This window comes from Hirundo rustica, chromosome 5 (assembly GCF_015227805.2).
Source record: "Hirundo rustica isolate bHirRus1 chromosome 5, bHirRus1.pri.v3, whole genome shotgun sequence".
NCBI classification, from domain to species: Eukaryota; Metazoa; Chordata; class Aves; order Passeriformes; family Hirundinidae; genus Hirundo; species Hirundo rustica.
The window spans coordinates 61,333,370-61,353,700 of NC_053454.1; the positions used below are offsets into that span (position 1 = coordinate 61,333,370).

Here is a 20,331-nt window from a genome sequence, read left to right on the forward strand (position 1 = left end):
CCTTAAAGGCCAACCGTTTCCAACCCCCTGCCATGGGCAGGGACACCTTCCACTAGCCCAGGTTACTCCAAGCCCCGTCCATCCTGTCCTTGGGCACTTCCAGGGACGAGACAGGAATCAGGACTCCACTGATGGCAGACTGTCCTTGCAGAGTCCCTCCTCGCTGGCCTCGGAGCACTGAGTTCGCTGCATGGCCATATTGAGCAGCAGCTGAACGAGACCCTGCGGCGCCGCCGCCACGCGGGAGACAACGACCACAACATCGAGGTGCTGCTGGGGGTGGATGACTCTGTTGTCCGATTCCACGGCAAAGAACACGTCCAAAACTACCTCCTCACCCTCATGAACATCGTGAGTATCCTACAGAGCACAGTGTGGTTTGTTTGGGAGCTGGAATGGCTGTTGGGTGCTCTTGTAGGAGCGCCGGGTTTGGGAAAAATAGCAGTGGGATCAATTTGACCTGCGCAAGGAGGTTCTCTGGTTTGAAGATGTTCTTTTAATTCATCTTTTTCACAGTAGTTTCCTAGGGCACATTCGAGGGTAGTTCCAAGAATTTGGAAATAGTTGAAAAACAGTAAGGAAAAAAGTAAACTTGATCCATTTCTAGTAATTCCAAACTTCTCCTACAACACAGTTCTGGAGAAAAACGGATTAAAGCATAAATGTGTAGAGGAAAAGGGGTTCTGAACCCTCAATGGCTCTCTGACAGAGCAAACTGTCTGGTAAGACCAGTAGATCTGTCTTAGAGACTGTGGTTTTCCAGGAAAGAAAAAGAGTCTTAAGGATGAAGATGAGGGACTAGTTATTCCCATAATGATTCCCGTAAATAATGATTTTATGGATGTAGGAATGACTTGCACTTTTTATTCCTGGAATAATTTAAAAACGATTCCTTGGGTTTACAGAACTTCTGAATTTGAGAACTTAGAATCTGAGAGGAAAACAATTATTCTTCTATTAATTTAACCCAACCAATGTGATGTTTTCCAGCACATCACTTAGAGAATCATTTCCTTTTTCCCACATAGCCCGTGAAACATCAACATTAAATCTCCATTACACATTATTGCAGTATATTGTCTTTTTGGTTTTAAAAACTTTTCAGTGAGCAGCAGGGTTGATCCGTGTCCCAGACCACTTCCATGTTTTTTACACGCCTGTGGCTCCATCTGCTGGGGGCAGCTGCGAGGCCAAAGGCAGAGCGAGCTGACACGCTGCTGCCCAGAGCCATCCAGAGAACGGGATAAAACAGGGGTTATGGGGAAATCTTGAAGACTTGAAGCTTAAGGTCAGCTCCAGGGTCCTTCTTGTCTCCAGGGAAGTCACTCCTGTGTCTAGAAAACTCCCCTGTTGTCTGTTGACACAGGAGAAGTTGTGAACATCTATCCTGGTCCAGCCCTTTGTGGAAGCAGTGCTGTTGCATTAATGGGGCGGAAATAAGAGAGGAATAACTGACCTTTGGGATGATCGATTCACAGGACATGCAGCCTGAGCTCTGTGCTCATTCTGTGTCCCACTGCCCTGCTGACACTGCTCTCAGCTTCAGGGATTTGGGGTTTAAACCATGGGTTGAAATCCTCGTGCCAGGGCCCACAGTCTGGACAACTCCCAGTGACCTTTTTCCCTGAGGGGAAGTTCTGTTTAGCCTGACTGAAAAATAAAACAACCTTCTAACTCCTGCTGAAACCCACCAACCTCTGAACAGGGATGTTTATTTCTCACCAATTGCCCATAATATAATATTTATTTTGCTTTTAGGGGAATGAGGAGCTCCATTGAGGACCTGCAGATGTTTCACACTCTGGTGCCAGGACATTTCTTACCTTCCCAGACACAGGGAAGGGCCTCAAGGAGGACAACTTCTGGCCCATCTGCATAATTCTGTTTTTCTAACTTCCCTTTCACAAAGCCTCTTTTTAGTACAGAAGTGACCACAGAATTCTAACTGATCTTGAAAGAGTAGGGCAGCAGTATAAGTTGCTCCTAAAAAAAATACTCTTCAAAACAAGAAGCGCTGGAAGTGTTCCAGGCCAGGTTGGACAAGGCTTGGAGCAACCTGGTCTAGTGGAAGGTGTTCCATGGCAGAGGGGTGGACTGAGAAAAGCTTTAAGGTGCCTTCCAGCCCAAACCAGTCTGGGATTCTGTAATTTGCAGGGTCTGTACTTGAAGTCTTTATCCCAATCCTCTTTTCTTTGAGCCCTGATCGTTAAACTTGAGAGGAGGCTTGACACGTGTTTCCCAAAGTTCCGTGTGAAGCGGGTATGTGACGACAGGAAGTGAATCTACGCTTTTCACTGAGTGGAAATGATCCGAGACTTGAATCCTCTTCCAAGGATTGTAGTGGTACAAGCACTCGAAAAAACATCTCCATGGCCTTAGAAGTTCCCTTGGTATCATCAACAGGTTTTTTTTCTTTTTAATTTTTCCTCTTTTTTCCCTCAGGTGAATGAAATTTACCATGACGAGTCCCTGGGCGTTCACATCAACGTCGTGTTGGTCCGAATGATCATGTTGGGGTACGCGAAGGTGAGCGAGCCGCTTCTCCACCTTCATCTCCTCGGCAGAATATCCAAACTTACCTGGATTTGCTGCCTTTAGGAGCCACTGGGTCTAATGTGTTGCTCTCTCAGTCCGTCAGCTTGATCGAAAGGGGGAACCCCTCGCGCAGCCTGGAGAACGTGTGCCGCTGGGCCTATCAGCAGCAGAAGTCGGACCCCAGCCATGCCGAGCACCACGACCATGCCATCTTCTTAACCAGGCAAGATTTTGGGCCTGCTGGTATGCAAGGTAATGCAGCTGACCTGGAGCAGAGCTCTGGGCTCGGTGTTTTTTGGCTGGCACCTGCCAGAAAAGAGGAAAAATTGGGAATTGCATTGTGAGCTCCTCGTCTTGTTGATTCCACAGGCTTTGTCAAAAGGAAGGAGACCTTGCCATTTATATCTAACCGTAGATCGAATTTCTTTCTTGAGAGTTGTAAATAAATAATTCTTAGCTCTCTTCAAACTACGGTGCAGGGATCACTGGGAATATCACACAGGGATCACAGGTGCAGGGATCACAGGGAATCTCGATGCACGTGGCATTCCACTTGCCTTTATTTTATTGCATCTTTCACCATAGATTTCCCTTTATAGACATCTCGGCCACTTTGACACCTGTGTCCGTCCTTTGGACTCAGGGAGCTAATGATAATGGAATTCCCAAAGTTTGGGATGTGTGAATCGGGATGATTTCAGGATGAGGTCAGGATGAGGAGCCAGGCAGGGTGCCCTGGCCTTAGAGCAGTGTTAGCTTTCCTAAGTTTACTGGGGGGGGGGTCTCATTTAAAATCCACGTGCTGAGCACAAGACTCAGCCCTGATGTCTCTCTGTAGGATATGCTCCTGTGACGGGCATGTGCCACCCGGTCCGGAGCTGCACCCTCAACCACGAGGACGGGTTTTCATCAGCCTTTGTTGTTGCTCATGAGACTGGGCACGTGTAAGTACAGCTTTTACCATCAGATCACACCAAATGATGTGTTGCACCTCCTGCTTGCTCCAAGGCTGTTGGATTTAATGGCTCTATGGAAGCTGTCCTGGTTTTATTTTTAACCCCCTGGGAATGCAGTAGTGGTTGAAGCAATGGAGAGACAAGTGGGGGAAGAAAGGAACGGGAGGCAGGGTGAACTTGTTTTCTCTGAGATGAGGGAAAAGTCAGGAAGGGACCTGGAAGGTCCAGGCAGTGGAGACAAGAGCTGGTTTGAGTGTCCTTCATTGCCTTCTCCTCAGCCGCCTGTGCTGGTGGGTCAGATTTGGTGCCTCTTCCATAGCTGTTTCCTTACAGTTGTTTTTGCAATATCTCTGAGGGGAGTTCTCTGTTCCAGGCTGGGCATGGAGCACGATGGGCAAGGGAACAGATGTGGGGACGAGACGGCGATGGGCAGTGTCATGGCCCCCTTGGTGCAGGCCGCCTTCCACCGCTACCACTGGTCGCGCTGCAGCGGCCAGGAGCTCAGGAGATACATCCAGTAAGGCCTCCCTGGTGCAGCCAGTCTCTGACCCCACTTTTTTCAGACCCTCTTTCCCTTCAAACCTCTGTAAGAAAAGCTCCATGAACGCTGTGTCCTCACACGGGGCTGTTCCATAGCCTGTCTGCTCAGGATGAAAGACCCCCTCTGACTCCAGTGGAATTTGGAATAGGCCCCACATTGTCACAGAACCCCAGAGTGGTTTGGGTTGGAAGGGACGTTAAAGCTCATCTCATTCCAAACCCCCTGCCGTGGACAGGGACACCTCCTACTAGATCAGATTGCTTCAGGCAAGCCCCACCCGACCTGACCTGTAATGCTTCCAGGGATGGGGCAGGAATTAGGAGAACACTTCTCATGGTATTTTTCTCTGTGTCTCTTTCCATAGCTCTTACGACTGCCTTCTCGACGACCCTTTTGAGCATGACTGGCCCAAGCTTCCTGAGCTGCCAGGCATCAACTATTCCATGGATGAGCAGTGCCGTTTCGACTTTGGCGTGGGCTATAGGATGTGCACAGCAGTACGTCCAGGCAGCCAGGCAGAGACGCACAGCAAGGGGGTGTGGCCTGATGGGAGACCTGCAGTGTCATAATCACTGGAGAGAAGTTAATGGAGTATTTAAAGAGATCTGTAAAGAGCAGAGGGATATTTATGGGGGAAACTCAGTCCTCTGGGTCCCGTGGAATAATGGGAAAAGGAGTGGCAGCGTGGCCCACGCGGCACAGACTGGTGAGAGCTATCGCAACAAAGAAAATAAAAAAAAAAAAAAAAAATCTCATTTTTGTCCCACTTCTGGGTGTCTTCTTTCCTCTTCTCACTAGCCCCAGGCTGGGGGATGCAGGGAATAAGCACTGCCCTGAAGATGCTGGGCTCATTGCGGTGTGTGGGATGGAATCTATGGAGTGGGTTGGATAAATCATCTCGTCCTGCATTTCATCCCATGGCTGTTGTGTTTTTCAGTTCCGAACCTTTGATCCATGCAAGCAGCTGTGGTGCAGCCATCCCGATAACCCCTACTTCTGTAAGACCAAGAAGGGACCTCCCCTCGATGGCACCGAGTGTGCCCCAGGAAAAGTGAGTCCAGGCTTTGCACGGTGTTTGTCTCGGGGATGAAAAACAACAGCTAGGTCCATTTGGGTTGAAGGGCACAGAGGGAAGCGGGGAGTTGCCTGGCATTCCTGGGGTGAGGTGAGAACAAGGGGAAAGCAGGAGCTGTGCTTTCCCCTGAGATATTCTGGGAGCTGTACAAGGTTTGCTAAAGGACATTTTGGGCGTAGAGATTCCAGCTGAGGTGCAACCTATTCTGTCACCTCTTTGTTATGTTTTTTGAGTTCTGTTTCGTCTGCAAAGTTTCCATCAAGTGCCTTTTGGAATCCAGGGAAGCAGATGACGCTGTTACTGTGGGATGGCTGCTCAGAACTCATTGTCCAGACACGCTGTGGCAAACGTTTATGTAGGCTGAGGATTAGCACCTGATTTTTCCCTTTAATATCCCCTTTAATATTAGTGGGTGTCCTGCTGCCAGTCCATTTTCAATTATAAAATTATACTCATATACCTGGGGTTTTTTAGCAAATTCCCTTTATTTTGAAATACAGGAAAGCCACTTGTACAATCTGAATGTGCCCCAGGCAGCAGCAAAATATTCCCATACTGTGCTTACACATTTGATTTGGGGACTACGTCTGTTCTCACCTGTTTCTTGCCCCAATTCCCTCAGTGGTGCTACAAGGGTCACTGCATGTGGAAGAACACCAACCAGTTGAAGCAGGATGGACACTGGGGACCCTGGACCAAGTTTGGCTCCTGCTCACGGACCTGTGGAACTGGGGTTCGCTTTCGCACGCGCCAGTGCAACAACCCAATGTAGGTGTGGGAGGTGCACCCGCATGGGCGTCCTCAGAGGGGTCACTTAAAATGGCATTTGGGTTTTGGGTGGACATGCTGTTCAAGCCCCTTGAAACGGGCTTGGAAGGGACCTCAAAGCTCATCCCATTCCACCCCCTGCCATGGCCAGGGACACTTCCCACTAGCCCAGGTTGCTCCATGCCTTGTCCAGCCTGGCCTTGGACACTTCCAGGGATGGGGCAGCCACGGCTTCTCTGGGCAGCCTGTGCCAGGGCCTCTCCACCCTCACAGAGAACAGCTTCTCCCTGATGAAAATCTCTGGAATGTTTTCTTTTCACAGGCCCATCAACGGAGGTGACGATTGCGCCGGGGTCAATTTTGAGTTCCAGCTGTGCAGCACTGAGGAGTGTCCGAAGCACTTTGAGGACTTCAGGGCCCAGCAGTGCCAGCAGCGCAATTCCCACTTCGAGTTCCGGGGCAGCCGACACCACTGGCTGCCATACGAGCACCCTGACCGTGCGTCCTGCCCTGGGCCTTTAGTGACACTTGAAAGGGTTTGAAGCCGTTCCCCTTGGCCTGGAGATCTCGAGGACAGGCCCAGAACTCCCAGAAAAAAAAGTTGATTCCGTCCCCACTCATTTGTTTTGTCTGAAAATCAATAGTTTTGCCTTAAATTCCGGATTTTAATACCCAAATTCCCTGCTCGGACTCAAAATTTTCCATTTTAGCCTCAAACAATCAGTTTCTCTCCTATTTATCCCTAAAACTGACAGGTTTAACCCTAAATCAACACATTATGTCTAAAATTAGCAGAGTTGCCCTAAATCCCTGATTCTAACCTGCATTTTCCCTGCTCTGACCCAAATTTGCTCTTATTACTGACGAAGTCCAGATTTTCCCCCAAACATGCCCCTTTATCCCTAAAATTTACTTTTTTGCTCCAGAGTTGCAGAATTATGTCTCAGAACCACAAGTCTTGCCTTAATTTCTCTATCTTCACCTAAAATCCCCCATTTCCCCTGAGGCCCCCAATTTAGCCCTAAAATTCACCTTTTTGACTTCAGATTGCTTGTTTAAAATGTATACTTTTTTACCCAAAATGGCCACAGTGTATCTCAAAACCACCGGTTTTATACTCTTAAGTCCCTGGGTTTCTGCCCAAACATTCCCATTTTCCCCCCAAAAATTCCCCGCGATCCACGTGTTCCTTCCCAAAGCACCCCATTCCACTGCTCTGTTCCCATTCTCACCCCCAAACCTGCCTGATCTCACTCCTCACTCCATTGCTGGGATATTTGTCAGGAACACACCTGGATCACTGTCTTCCATGCAGTCCTTTCTTTTCCCTGGCTCCACAGCTCCCAAGAGATGTCACCTGTACTGCCAGTCCAGGGAAACGGGGGATGTGGCTCATATGAAGCAGCCGGTGCACGACGGGACTCGCTGCTCCTACCGGGATCCCTACAGCATCTGTGTCCGTGGGGAATGTGTGGTGAGTGAGTGGCAGCTTCTCCGAGGACACTCTGGGAACAGCTCACGGGCAGAGAGGGACTTTGCAGAGACTCTACATTCCATATTTGCAGCGTTGTGTTCCTCTAAATCCTTGAGATTTAAATTAAATTAGAGAGGAGCAGAGACCTGTTCCATGGACATGCTCCACTTCTCTTCCACTGATTGCTTCTTATCATCAAATCCCAGCCTGGTTTGGGCTGAAAGAGACCTTAAAGACCATCAGTTCCACCCCCCTGCCATGACCTTCCACTGGACCAGGTTCCTCCAAGCCCCCCTCCAACCAGGCTTTGAACACTTCCAGGGATGGGGCAGCCACAGCTTCTCTGAGCAACCTGTGCCAGGGCCTCTGCACAGTTATAGGAAAGAATTCCCTCCTGTCCTGGTTTAGGGCAAATTTGTGAGAGAACCCCTGAATGGGGTCCCTCTGGGAAGCAAACCCAAGCAGCTCCTCCCCCTAACTGGTCCAGGGAAAAAAACTTCCTGGGAGAAAAGTGGAAAAAGCTATTTATTTAACAAACAAAGTGCCCACGTGCATAAAAGGATGAATAATATGAAACAATAAAACCTCTCGTTGCTCTGAAATAGGATGGTAACTTCAGAAAGTCCTTGCTGTGGTTAGCTCAGCTTGCTCAAGTCTCTTATCAGTTCCTCCAGTGCTGGAAGATCCCATCCTGGGCCCCAGGGGGCAGAGGTGTGAGATCCAGGTGTCTCTCTGGGTTTTTCAGTCCAGGACAGGTTTAAACAGTCCTGAGAAAAAAAAAAACAAAAAAAAACTGTCCAGAGAGCTTCTCTGCCTCAGCTAGCTAAAACTAACTAAGAGCAAAGCAGGTCTCCATGCCGCTGCTTGTCCGTGCCTCAGACGAGCACAGTCCAGGAGCAGGAGTGCAGAGGAGGGAATGCTGTTTTCAAAACAAGCTCTTCTTTCTCCCCCTTTGCCCTCAGAACTAGTCTCACAGCAGTGGTTCTCTCTCTAGGATCCTGCTTCATGATTCTCTCCCTCATGCTCCTCAAGGTTCCTCCTCCAAGATGATCCTCCCCTTATTGGATATAACTCTTACTTATCAGGGGTATTAAAGGTACAGAACTTAACATGCAGCATCAACAGAACAGACAACTGGGGATACAAGCATCAAAAAGTCACCCCAGGACACCTCCTAATACCCAGTCTTGCCCTTTTTACTGCAGAAAGTGGGCTGTGACAAGGAAATTGGCTCCAGCAAGGCTGAGGACCAGTGCGGGGTCTGCGGCGGGGATGACTCCCACTGCCGGACCGTGAAGGGGACCTACACCCGCACTCCCAAAAAGCTCGGTAGGAATAACATCTGCTACAGCTGGCTGGGACTCCTGCTGGCTGTGGAGTTTGTGTGGCACCTACAGACACCAGATAATGCCATAATCATTCCAACTTTGGGAATAATGGATATAATACCATCCCATGAGGCCCACCTCTGAGCCTGTTCAGGATAGGCTGCTGTCCATTGCCCCCTGATGTGGATGTGGTGGAGGTGTTCAGGGAATGCTGATAGCTTTTCCCTAGCCCGGGCAATCTGGTTATTAAGAGGGCTAATTGACCTTTTTCTACAGGGAAACATGTAAGTAAGAGGTGCCAAAAAGAATTCCAGTTTCTACAAAACAGTTTCTGCAAGTATCCAACTTAAAATCTTGCCCAGATTGTCCAGCTTCCAAGGACTGGTTGTCTTGCCCAGATGTGTCCAAATCTGCTGTGAATGCATTTGTCTGTGATTAAATTTATGTCTTCTGCTTATAAAGAGCATCTGGGTGACACCCAATCAGTGGAATGACCAGGCTCTCAGGACACTAATTCCAGGTGTTCTGTTTAAGGGAAGACCAGAGGAGCCTTTCCCTTATCCAGCAGAGCTCACGGTGTTTCCCTTTTTGGGACAAAGGAAGCTAAAAATAATAATCTGAGTAAGTGCAACAGCTTGTAGGGAGAGAGGCATCCATGCCAGAATAGCAGTTCCTATCCTCCTGTAAACATGGACAGGTAATTCCAAACCACGCAAAAACTTGCTGTTCCCTGTGCTCCAAAGGTAATGGAAGAAAAGATTGGAAATGCCTTTGGGCGCAGGTGCTGCTCAGCCCAAGAGTGTGGTTTTCCCTATTCCCGGCTCTTCTGTTTCTTCACTTGGATTTTCTCAGGGGCTGTGTATGTCAGGGGCAGGACAGACTGCCAGTACATCCAGTAGTCCCAGAAACCAGTGATTTTGCTTAATTAAATCTGCAGTTGTTAAAAAGAAAACAACAGGAATATGAAAATCCCATGCACTCAGAGAACTTCAGGGGCTCTTGATTAAATCTTGATATATAAGTACCTGTGACCGATCCCTGGAAGGGATTCTAGTCTTCCTAATGGCAGTGCTTCCTTATTTTTACACTAATTACCTGTGATTTGCACTGGTGAGAGAGAGAGAATATTTTTCTTTGGGAACAACTTTTTACTTTCACTGCAGACATGACCATCTGAAAGGGCAGTTAGTAAGTTCCAATCTATCAACCTGGCTGAGGACTGATTTAGGAAAGGAGTAAGAAAGACTTGTGCTTGTGTCTTTGTGTGCTGAGGAACACAGGAAACATCTTTTTGCCTGATTTGTTGAGAGATCCTGCTTGGAGCAGCACAGCTATAAATATTAAACTGATCCCAGCTGGGAGGTGGCAAATAGATCTGTAACTGGTGTCTCTTCTGTCCCTGGAAGAGAAGAGCCCAGGGAGGGCCTGTCACACACATTACAAACCAATTTGGCTCCATGTCTCCCAGCCCTGCTCACTGGTTGCTGCTGGATGCCCTCCTCTCAAGCAGAGCTGGGCCGTTCCCTGCGCTCCTGACCACGGCTGTTCCTTTCTCTTTTCCTCCCTGCTGCCTCCACTGACCCTGCACGTGCCAAAGGGTACCTTAAGATGTTTGATATCCCTCCTGGGGCTCGACATGTGTTTATCCAAGAAGACGAGGCCTCTCCTCACTTTCTTGGTAAGTGTTTTTCTGCTCAAGTTTGGTATGAGGCTTGAGAAGAAGCACGGGGTACTCAAGCCAGAGAACCTGAGGGATGAGAGAATCCAGTGAAGGGGTCGGCTAAACATTGACTTTCCAAATTGTGTGGTCAGGGCTTAGTCCTGCAGTCCTACAGCTCAGCAAACAATCTGCTCATTTGAATTCTCCAAAATATTAAACTGAACCCAGTTTGCATGTTTACTAACCAAGGATTGTGATGACTCACGTGTAAGTGGGAACTGCCAGGGTGAATCAAATTCAGTATCTTTTAATTATTCTTATGGTGCATTGCAAAAAGCTGTGTGGAAGAACATTGGGTGTTGGAACTGAATGATCTTTAAGGTCCCTTCCAATACGAACCACTCTATGAGTCCAGCTTTTAATGGATTGGCTTCTAATTGAGGCATCATCATCATAATCCCCACTGTACCTGGCTGTTGAGGTGTGCTGCGGAAGCCCAAACCGAGGCAGTTCCCCAGGGCTTCAGTTCCTCCGCTCTTCGCTTACAGATTTTGGCATCGCTTACAGACTGTAGTATCTGGGATACACCTGTGTGCACAGAGCAAAATAAAATGTGATGGAAATCTGTTATTTTCATAATCTGATGGAAATACCCCTCCCCGTGCCACCCCGATTGCTGCCAGTGCGGGGGAGGCACGACAGGCTCTGCTCTCACTCCTCCCAGCAATCAAGAACCAGGCTACGGGACACTATATCCTGAATGGGAAAGGGGAGGAGGCCAGATCCCGATCCTTCATCGATCTGGGCGTGCAGTGGCAGTACAGCATCGAGGACAGCACGGAAACGCTGCACACAGATGGACCCCTGCACGATGCCGTGGTGGTGCTGGTGGGTGACGTGTTGAGCTCTGGGAGAGGCCCTAAGGAACATTCCAGAGCCAGACCTTGGTGTCTGTCCTTAGCAGAGGAATCAATAACAGTGCTGGATTTATGTTTGCTTTTTCACAGATCATTCCTCGAGATAACGACACCAGATCCAGCCTGACTTACAGATACATCATCCACGAGGATTCGTTGCCGACCATCCACAGCAACAACGTGCTGCGGGAGGACACGGACACCTTTGAGTGGGCCTTGAAGAGCTGGTCTCAGTGCTCCAAACCCTGTGGTGGAGGTGAGCAGGGGATGAGGCACCTATAACAAGGGACAAATTACCAAAAAATTGGGGGAAGGGAATGATTTAGATTCTTGGCTTCCCTTTTTTAACAGCGGTTTGTTATTTTAGGGCTCAAGCTTAAGATACCTGAAGTGCAGAATTGTTCCCAGATGTCACAGTTCCAGCCTGGGAAGAAAAAGGCTTCTCTCAGTATTTAAATTCAGATCCCAAAGCTACTTTGGATGCCCAAACTCAGGCATTGGATGCTTCTGAGCATTCCCTGTACTCGTGATCTGTCCATGGCTTTTAAGCAAATAATGGGAAATGCAAATACCAAAATGCCATTTTAGTAAATCCATTAAATAGGCCAGAAAATCCTGTTTAAACCAAAAATTCTAACAAGCACCTGATTCTCCTGATTTCTCTGACATCTTTCCCAGGGTTCCAGTACACCAAGTACGGGTGCCGCAGGAAGAGTGACAACAAGATGGTTCATCGAAGCTTCTGCGAAGGCAGCAAAAAGCCAAAGCCCATCCGTAGGATGTGCAACCTGCAGGAGTGCACAGAGCCCCTGTGAGTGCAGCTGGGCACAGAGAGCAGGGATTGCTCATTCAGACAGGGTAGCCCCAGCCAGATTGGGTGGGATGAATTTGATGGGAAGCTGACAGCTTTCCAGCCTACAGTTCCTGAATATGGAGGGAAGTTTCTGCCTGTGTAAGCATGGATACTAATCTGATTGGGTGGTTGCAGTATATATATATATGTGTGTATATATAATAAAATTATGGAATAGATTGGGTTGGGAGGTAACTTAAAGCTCATCTCATTCTGGCCCCCTGCCATGAAAAGAGAGTCTTTCCACTAGATGAGCTTGCTCCAGGGATGAGGCAGCCACAGCAGGACAAAAATGTTAACAGTTGACGGCGTCTGACTCCATTTTCCTCCCCAGCTGGGCGGCAGATGAGTGGGAGCACTGCACCAAAACATGTGGGAATTCCGGCTACCAGCTCCGCACGGTGCGCTGCCTCCAGCCTCTTCCAGACGGCACCAACCGCTCCGTCCACGCCAAGTTCTGCAGCAGGGATCGCCCCGAGAGCCGGCGGTCCTGCAACCGGGTGCCATGCCCCATGCCATGGAAAGCCGGGCCTTGGTCCCAGGTGGGCAGCGGCGGGTGGGTGGGGGCAGCACCAGCCTGTCCCAAAAGCCATGGCTGGCACGTGGGAATTGCTGCCAAGTGCTGTGACACAGGATGCCCTGATCTGTGCCCTCTGTGTCCGACAGTGCTCAGTGACCTGCGGGGAGGGGACGGAGAGCAGACAGGTCCTGTGCCGCGCTGGGGACCGGTGCGAGGGGGAACGGCCGGAATCCGTGAGGGCTTGTAAACTTGCTCCCTGTGATGGTAAGAGAATGGCTGGAATGGCTGCAGTGGGGGCAATAATTCTCCCTGGAGAGCACTGTGCTGGCAGAGGGGTCACACACAGGGTCTGGCTTTTCTCTTGTGCTCAGTCCAGCAGTCTCTGGATGTCACAGCTCCCCACGCCGGGGTGTGTCCTGTAAATGTGCTCAAACAGGGTTTAACCGCACTGGCCCAAGCTGTGCCGGCACAGACTGGGGCCAGAGGTGAAGGTCAATCCAAAACAAATCCTGCTCGACCTCTAAATCCCAGGCTAAGTTCTACAAACTGCCAAGTGAGGGAATAAAAATACAAAAACATGGAACCAAGAGCATGATGAGGTTCCTGGGAATCCATTGCATTGTTTTCATAGAATTTTTCACAGGTTTTGAAGCTTTTTATGGCAACAATGCATTTCCTCCTTTAGGTTATTCAGTCTGTAGGATTCGGGGTTTATGGGGATTTTAGCTCCCACACGGTGGCCCTGACACCGCCCAGGAGCTGGTAGGAAAAGCAGTCAGAGCTCCTGGCACGTGCAGGTGTTTTCCCTCAGACTGGACAGTGGGATCTGCTTTGGGTCCTTATGGAACCTGCTGGAAGTAGAGAAGCAGAACCCCAAATCTCCACACTGGGTGGAGTTGTGGAACCTAAACCAGCACAAAGAGATGCTCCAAAATGAGCCGTGAGAGAACAGGACCAAAAAAGGGTCACTGTCACTATGGTAAGGCAAAAGGAATTGGACCTATAGCCCAGGATTCCATGCTGAGGCTGGAAGAGCCTCTCAGTGCTTCATGGAGCATGGATATTCCCATGCAGAGCTGCTGCTTTTACACAGGTTTGTCAGGAACAAACAAGCATCAATCCAGAGAAGTTCAGTGGGATCAGGACAAGGACATGTCTGTATTCCATAGAATTTTATTCATAACCCTCGTCCCCCAGCCCTGCTGGTGTCCTTGTGGGGGATTTTACTGAGTTCCTTGGAACTGAGCTGGTTCTCACCCACTCTGAGGTCAGGCTCCAGCTGATATTTTAAAGCAGGAGAAGGCGGTGACCAGATGCGCTCCTGGCCTGTGCTGAGGCATCTCCTGTGCCTAGGTGAGGACATCTTTCCCTGCAGAAAGCTGATTTTGGTTCAAAGCTTCCAGAAGAGCCTCTGGAAGTTATTTTTCCTGAGGAAAGGGATGCACATCCCTGCCATCAGGGCACCTCAGGTGTGACCCACTGTTAAAGCTTTCCATCAGTTCTACAGTTCCATTTGGTCCCTGAAAAACACCAAACTTAATCTGAACAAAACTTCTGCAACTTCCTGAAAGATGGTTGTAGTCAGGTGGGAGTTGGTCTCTTTCTCCAGACAGCACCTGACAGAATGAGAGGACACAGTCATGAGCTGCGCCAAGGGAAATATAGGTTGGATTATTAGGAAAAAGTTTTTTACAGAAATGGTGATAAACTTTTGGAATGGTCTGCGTGGGGAGGTGGTGGAGTCATCCCTGGATGTGGCACTCAGTGCCATGGTTCAGTTGAGGTGCTACGGCTGGGTTGGACTCGATCTTGGAGATCCCTTCCAACCTTGTGATTCAGTCATTCATCTGACTCTTTATTTTAAGGCATCTCTGAGGGCTATTGCTTGGGGTTTCATTTCTGGGAGGGAAGATTGCCTTGTCTTTAGCACTGCTGATAGACGATGTCCTCTCAGGCTGGAAGGGATTCGGGGTGTGTAGGACATACCCAGTGTGTGTAGGAGCTCTAGGAGGTTGGCACTGGGAATTCCTATAAAAACACAATATGCCAGCATTACTGTGCCTATCACTGGTTTCGCATCCCCGGGACATTTGTTTTGCAGATGAGCCCTGCCTGGGAGACAAATCCATCTTCTGCCAGATGGAAGTGCTGGCCCGATACTGCTCCATCCCTGGCTACCACAAGCTGTGCTGCGAGTCCTGCAGCCGGCGAAGCAGCAACTTCCCACCACCCGGAGGGGCTGGGACTGAGGGGGATGCAGCACTGGATCCGGGCAACCTGCAGAGGGCTCTGATGGTGCCCACGCCTGCGGTGCCTGCCCAGGCTCAGCTTCTGCCCGGGAGCAGCTCTCCAAGCCGGCTGCCTTTTGAAGCACGGCAGGCTGAGCAGCACATCGCGCCATCCGGCTCCGAGCCCAAAGGTGCCAGCGTTGCGCACTGGAGAGCTCCTCTGGCTGGGAAGACTTCGCAGCTGTTGGCTTTCCTGCACCAGTCCCCTGCCAACAGCAGCAGCCTCAGCTCTGGTAGCGCCCCAGCGCTGGCCGCGGCTCTGCCTTTGGTGCCAGCAGAGAACACGGCAGCGGGGGCTCCTGCGCCAGCCAGGACCTCCGGGAAGGGCGAGGAGCGCGTTGGGAAGCGATGGCCTCTAAGGGCTGCCCCTGTGGAACGATGAGCGGGAAGGCTTGTGCAGGACAGCCGTGGAAAGAGGCTGTTTGGCACTGTGTGTGACTCCGAACTCTGGACGCTGCGGAGAGCCCTGCGTGCCCCAGGCAGGGCAATGCAGGGCACAGGTTGTCCCCTGTAAATACAAAGGACAAGAAGTGCTGGTTCACTTTCTGGTGCTCCTGGCCTCCTCCCGCCCCTCACTTCCTGTCCGGCTGGGAAATGCAAGAGGAAACACTAAAGGAACCTTCCTAGCAGTGAGTGGGAGTCACTGAGGGCTCTGTCCACCTCTGGGCCCAAAAGTTAGCCCTAACCTCAGCACCCCCTGTGGTTTTGGGCTCTAAACACCCCCCACTGTGGGAAACCCCCACTGCAGGCATGACCAGGCATGGACACTCTGTCACTTGCCAGAGGCCGAATGAACCCTCCAGGACTCGTGTCTCCCTGCAAACAGAGCTTGCACGAGCACCACTGCAGCTGTTGGGTAAATGCAGGAATTTGGCAGGTTATTGTAAGAGTTCTGTGCTGTCCCACAACTGTTTAACTGTATTGTTCCATTGCCAGGTGCTGGCCATCAAGTTCTGCCCTATATGAGCATTCCAAGGGCTGGTGTTTAAAGCAGTGTTAGTAGAAAAAGTGGACTTCCATTTGCAGAGGAATTTCTTTGCTGGCACTAGGAAAGGATTGGGTGTGTTTTGGGTATCATCAGCGTGATGCTTTGTGCAGACCCTGCAAGTGCTGTCCTGCTCCCAGTCCAAGCAGGTTCTGGTTCCCAGCTGCTCCCTGTGTCCGTGCCGAACCAGCATCCCAGAGACACAACAGGCACCTACAACACTCCAAGCAGAGGATTTTTTCCCAACGGGAAGCGTGGATTTCAAGGTGTGAGAGATATTTATATTTCCAGCGTGGATCGACTCCAACCCTCCCCGCCCACGGCGCGTCCGACTGCAATAATTAATTTATGTCCGTCCCCACCTTGTCCCAGCCCAGCCGGCCGCGCTCTCCCGGCATGTCGCTGTAAAGTACTTGTGTACAGGAGTGAGAACTGCAGATATTTATTAAAAGTGGGTTCCTGACAGTATTTTATGTACTAAATATTTACGCTGAGGGCAGGTGACTTCCTTTTGTCGAGGTCAGATCAGGAGACGGATTGAGATGCTGTGTCATATGGATAGAATGGAAATCGAAGCTGCTCAACTGCTGTAGAGAAATTGTTGATCTTATTCTTTAAAAAAGGGTTTTTATCACAGGTCTCTCTCATTTCTCAGCGGTCATCGAAGTTTCACGTGCAATTGCTGCTCTCCTGTAAAAAGTCCCCAGGATCGAGCCATTGAATGCTGTGAGGGGACCGGGGCCCCAGACAACGTCCTGGGAGCCCTGTGGGTGCCTCGGAGGAAATAAGGGTGGCACTGGCTGGCAGCAGAGGTTTCCAGCCCTGGGGCCTCCAGACAGGACGGGCACCCCTTGCAGGAGCACTATAAATGCACAAAGAAGTGACAGTAGAACAGACCTTCCACATCCCGATGCTTTCCCTGCTTTGGCTCGTGGCAGCATCTGGTTTTGGCATTTTTGTTTCCTCTTTTTTAGCCGTTTCTGTCCCAGGCAGGACCTTTCCCGACTGGAAATAAAGATGAAATATTTTAACGGGATTTTTCAAAATAGATGTTTTGCCATTGGAGAGTGTGAGTTGCAGAGAAATTGAGAGAGAGGAAGGAGAGCATCAGGTCTCACCTGGCAGCTGTCACATAAGCTGCACCTTATTGGTGGCAGGGAAAAATTCCCTGTTTGAAATTCCCTAAATTCCAAAGGCGCGAAGGGCAGGAAATGCTGAAGGCAGAGCTGGGACCAGCCCGTGCTTGGGCCCACGGCACGGACAGCGGCAGCTCCGCAGCCAGGTGTGTTCGTGGGGCCGCCCAAGGACGGGCACATAGAGGGACAGACAGGGAGCCGCTCTGCCTTTCACACCATCGGGGCACCCGGAAAACGCCGCTGCCGCCGCTCTCCCGCACCCCGGCAGGCACCCGCACCTGCCCGCAGCCGGACCGGGACCGTGCCCGGATCCCTGGCGAGGCCCCGACCCCGTGCCGCCAGCAGCCGGAGCAGGAGCGGCAGCGCCGAGCTCGGCTCCGGCCCCGCCGCGGCCCCGGGCGGGCGGAGCGGGGAGCCCGGGCCGGGCCGGGAGCGCTCCGGGGCTGCGGTACCGGCGCTGCCCACGCGGGGGCGCCGCGCTCGCACCGCGCCCCGTGTCCGCCAGAGGGCGCCCTGCGGGGTCCCGAGCCCACACGGGAGCGCCGCGTTCGAACCGGGGAACCGGCGCCCTCCCGCACCCGGCAAGGCCCGGCCGCGGCCCGGTAGCAATCCTGGGCCCGAGGCCGCTTCGATCATCCCGACGAGGGGGCGTCGGCACCGCCCGGGACCCCCGGCAGAGCCCAGCAGCGCTCGGCCCCCACACCCTCAGCCACGGTCGCTGCCCCGCCGCAGCGCCCCGGGCTCCGAGCGGTCCCCGCCGGGAGCAGTCCCCGGGCCGGGGCTCGCACAGCGCCGAGCGAGGGTCCCGAGCGATGGCCCCGGGACGGCGGAACCGGGGGAGCGGGGCCAAGGAGGGGCGGGGCCGGCACAGGTGTGAGGGGCGGGGCGCGTGCCAGGGGCGCTGCGGCGGGGCCGTGACCGAGGACCGGGGGTGCGGGGCCGAGCGCTGCTGGGGTCTGCAGGGGGGTCCCGGGCGGAGCCGCCGCTCCTCCGTAGGGAGGATGGAAGCGTCATCGAGCCCGGGATTGGGAGCGGGCCCGGGACTGGGATCGGGCCCGGGATCGCGGCCGTTCCCCGGTTCGGACGCGGCGCCCCCGCGTGGCCCCGGGACAGCGGTGCGGGGGGCGGGGCCGAGATGGGGCCGGGCCGGCACAGGTGCGAGGGGCGGGGCCACGGAGCGCGTGCGCAGGGCGCGACAACAGAGCGCGTGCGCGGCGCGGGGCCGACGCAGGTGCGAGCGGAGCGGGGCCGCGGAGCGCGGGGCGGGGCCGGCACAGGTGCGAGGGGCGGGGCCGAGGGCATTTAAACCCCGGCAGCCGCCGCAGGCGCCATTTTCTCCCCAGAGCTGGGAGGTGCCGGCAGCAGCCGGTCCGGGCTCCCCAGGCGGGGCCCAGGTGAGGCGCTTCTCTCTCCTTCTCTCTCCTTCTCTCTCCTTCTCTCTCCTTCTCTCTCCTCCTCTCTCCTTCTCTCTCCTTCTCTCTCTCCTTCTCTCTCCTTCTCTCTCCTTCTCTCTCCTTCTCTCTCCTTCTCTCTCGCCTTCTCTCTCCTTCTCTCTCCTCGTCTTTCCTTCTCTCTTGCCTTCTCTCGCCTTCTCTCGCCTTCTCTCCTCTCTCTCCTCTCTCCTCCTCTCCTCTCTCCTCCTCTCCTCTCTCTCTCCTTCTCTCGCCTTCTCTGTCCTTCTCTCCTCTCTTTCCTTCTCTTCCCTTCTCTCTTTCCTTCTCTCTTTCCTCCTCTCTCTCCTCCTCTCTCTCCTCTCTCTCCTTCTCTCTCTCCCCTTAGCTCTCCTTCTTCTCTCTCCTTCTGCTTTTGTCCCCTTCCTCCGTTCCCCCTCTGCCGCTCTCCCCCGTCTCCCCCCCTAACCGCCCGTTCCCTCTCCCCCCTCACCTCCCCGCCTCCCTTCCCTGCTCTGCTATGCACCCCGACTACCCCCTGTCCCTCCTGCCTGTCCCCTCCTCACTTCTCTACCCAACCTGACCCCTGCCTCTGTTCATGCTCTATCCCCCCTACCTTCCCCTACTCCTCCTTTCTCCCCTTCATCGTCCCTGCCCCACCTGACCGGGCCTCCTTCTATCTCCCCTGCGCAGCTCCCTTTCGCCTCTCTGTCCCCCTTCTCCCCTCTTTGTCCCCTTTATCATTCCTCTGTTCTTCTTATATCCCTTCTCCCTTTCTCTCTCCCCCCCGCAGCCGCGGGGTTCGGGGCGCCGGATAATAAAGCCCAGAGGGCCGGAGCCCGGCGCCCCCCGCGGGAATCCCCACACGGGGCCGGAGCCGCTGTGCGGCTCCCCCCACACACAACAGTGCCCTACACTGCCGGGTGTCCGGCTTTCCCCACATCACACTGGGGGGCGGGGGGTCAGGGTGGGCCCCCTCCTCCGGGGGGGGTCCTGGGGGGGGGTTTAGGGAGGGCCCCCTCCTTAGGGGGGGTCCTGGGGGTGGGTGGGGGGGGTTTAGGGAGGGCCCCCTCCTTAGGGGGGGGGTCCCGGGGGGGTGGGGGGTGGGTTAGGGAGGGCCCCCTCCTTAGGGGGGGGTCCCGGGGGGGGTGGGGGGTGGGTTAGGGAGGGCCCCCTCCGGAGGAGGGGGTCCTGGGGAGGGGGGGCGGGGCCCCCGCCGGAGGGGGGGGGTCCGGGGTGGGGGGGGTTGAGGGGGGTCTGCCCCCCCCTTAGCCCCTCCCACCTCGGACCCGCCCCTCCGGACGGGGTCCAGCCCGGCCCCCTCCCCAGGACCCCCCTCCTCCGGACGGGGGGGGGGGGGGGGGGGGGGGGTAGCAGGGAGGGGGTCACGTCACTCTGAGCTGTAATAAATTTTTTGTTTCAAACGACAGCAGTCCCCCTTGCTCCTACCCCCCCCCCCCCCCCCCCCCCGGGCCCCTGTCCGGAGGAGGGGGTCCTGGGGAGGGGGGCCGGGCTGGACCCCGTCCGGAGGGGCGGGTCCGAGGTGGGAGGGGCTAAGGGGGGGCAGACCCCCCTCAACCCCTCCCACCCCGGACCCCCCCCTCCGGAGGGGGCCCCGCCCCCCCTCCCCAGAACCCCCTCCTCCGGAGGGGGCCCTCCCTAACCCACCCCCCACCCCCCCGGGACCCCCCCCTAAGGAGGGGGCCCTCCCTAAACCCCCCCCCACCCCCCTAGGACCCCCCCCTAAGGAGGGGGCCCACCCACCCCCAGGACCCCCCCCTAAGGAGGGGGCCCTCCCTAAACCCCCCCACCCACCCCAGGACCCCCCCCCTAAGGAGGGGGCCCATCCTAAACCCCCCCCACCCACCCCCAGGACCCCCCCAGAGGAGGGGGCCCTCCCTGAT

At 53.6% G+C, this 20,331-nt stretch overlaps 1 protein-coding gene across 1 annotated transcript in view; it reads left to right on the plus strand.

The window, feature by feature from the left end:
- ADAMTS3 (ADAM metallopeptidase with thrombospondin type 1 motif 3) overlaps positions 1 to 16,904 on the plus strand; it is a 58,523-nt gene extending 41,619 nt beyond the window's left edge. The window contains exons 5-22 of the mRNA XM_040063744.2: positions 152 to 351; positions 2,443 to 2,526; positions 2,631 to 2,787; positions 3,374 to 3,479; positions 3,865 to 4,008; positions 4,397 to 4,529; positions 4,970 to 5,083; positions 5,730 to 5,875; positions 6,198 to 6,373; positions 7,216 to 7,349; positions 8,555 to 8,678; positions 10,275 to 10,355; positions 11,062 to 11,225; positions 11,345 to 11,510; positions 11,933 to 12,065; positions 12,442 to 12,649; positions 12,774 to 12,891; positions 14,729 to 16,904. Of these exons, the coding sequence (XP_039919678.1) occupies positions 152 to 351; positions 2,443 to 2,526; positions 2,631 to 2,787; positions 3,374 to 3,479; positions 3,865 to 4,008; positions 4,397 to 4,529; positions 4,970 to 5,083; positions 5,730 to 5,875; positions 6,198 to 6,373; positions 7,216 to 7,349; positions 8,555 to 8,678; positions 10,275 to 10,355; positions 11,062 to 11,225; positions 11,345 to 11,510; positions 11,933 to 12,065; positions 12,442 to 12,649; positions 12,774 to 12,891; positions 14,729 to 15,297 (2,957 nt within the window). The 3' untranslated portion in view covers positions 15,298 to 16,904. The remainder of the gene's footprint in view (positions 1 to 151; positions 352 to 2,442; positions 2,527 to 2,630; positions 2,788 to 3,373; positions 3,480 to 3,864; positions 4,009 to 4,396; positions 4,530 to 4,969; positions 5,084 to 5,729; positions 5,876 to 6,197; positions 6,374 to 7,215; positions 7,350 to 8,554; positions 8,679 to 10,274; positions 10,356 to 11,061; positions 11,226 to 11,344; positions 11,511 to 11,932; positions 12,066 to 12,441; positions 12,650 to 12,773; positions 12,892 to 14,728) is intronic.
- The last annotated feature ends 3,427 nt before the right edge of the window (positions 16,905 to 20,331 follow it).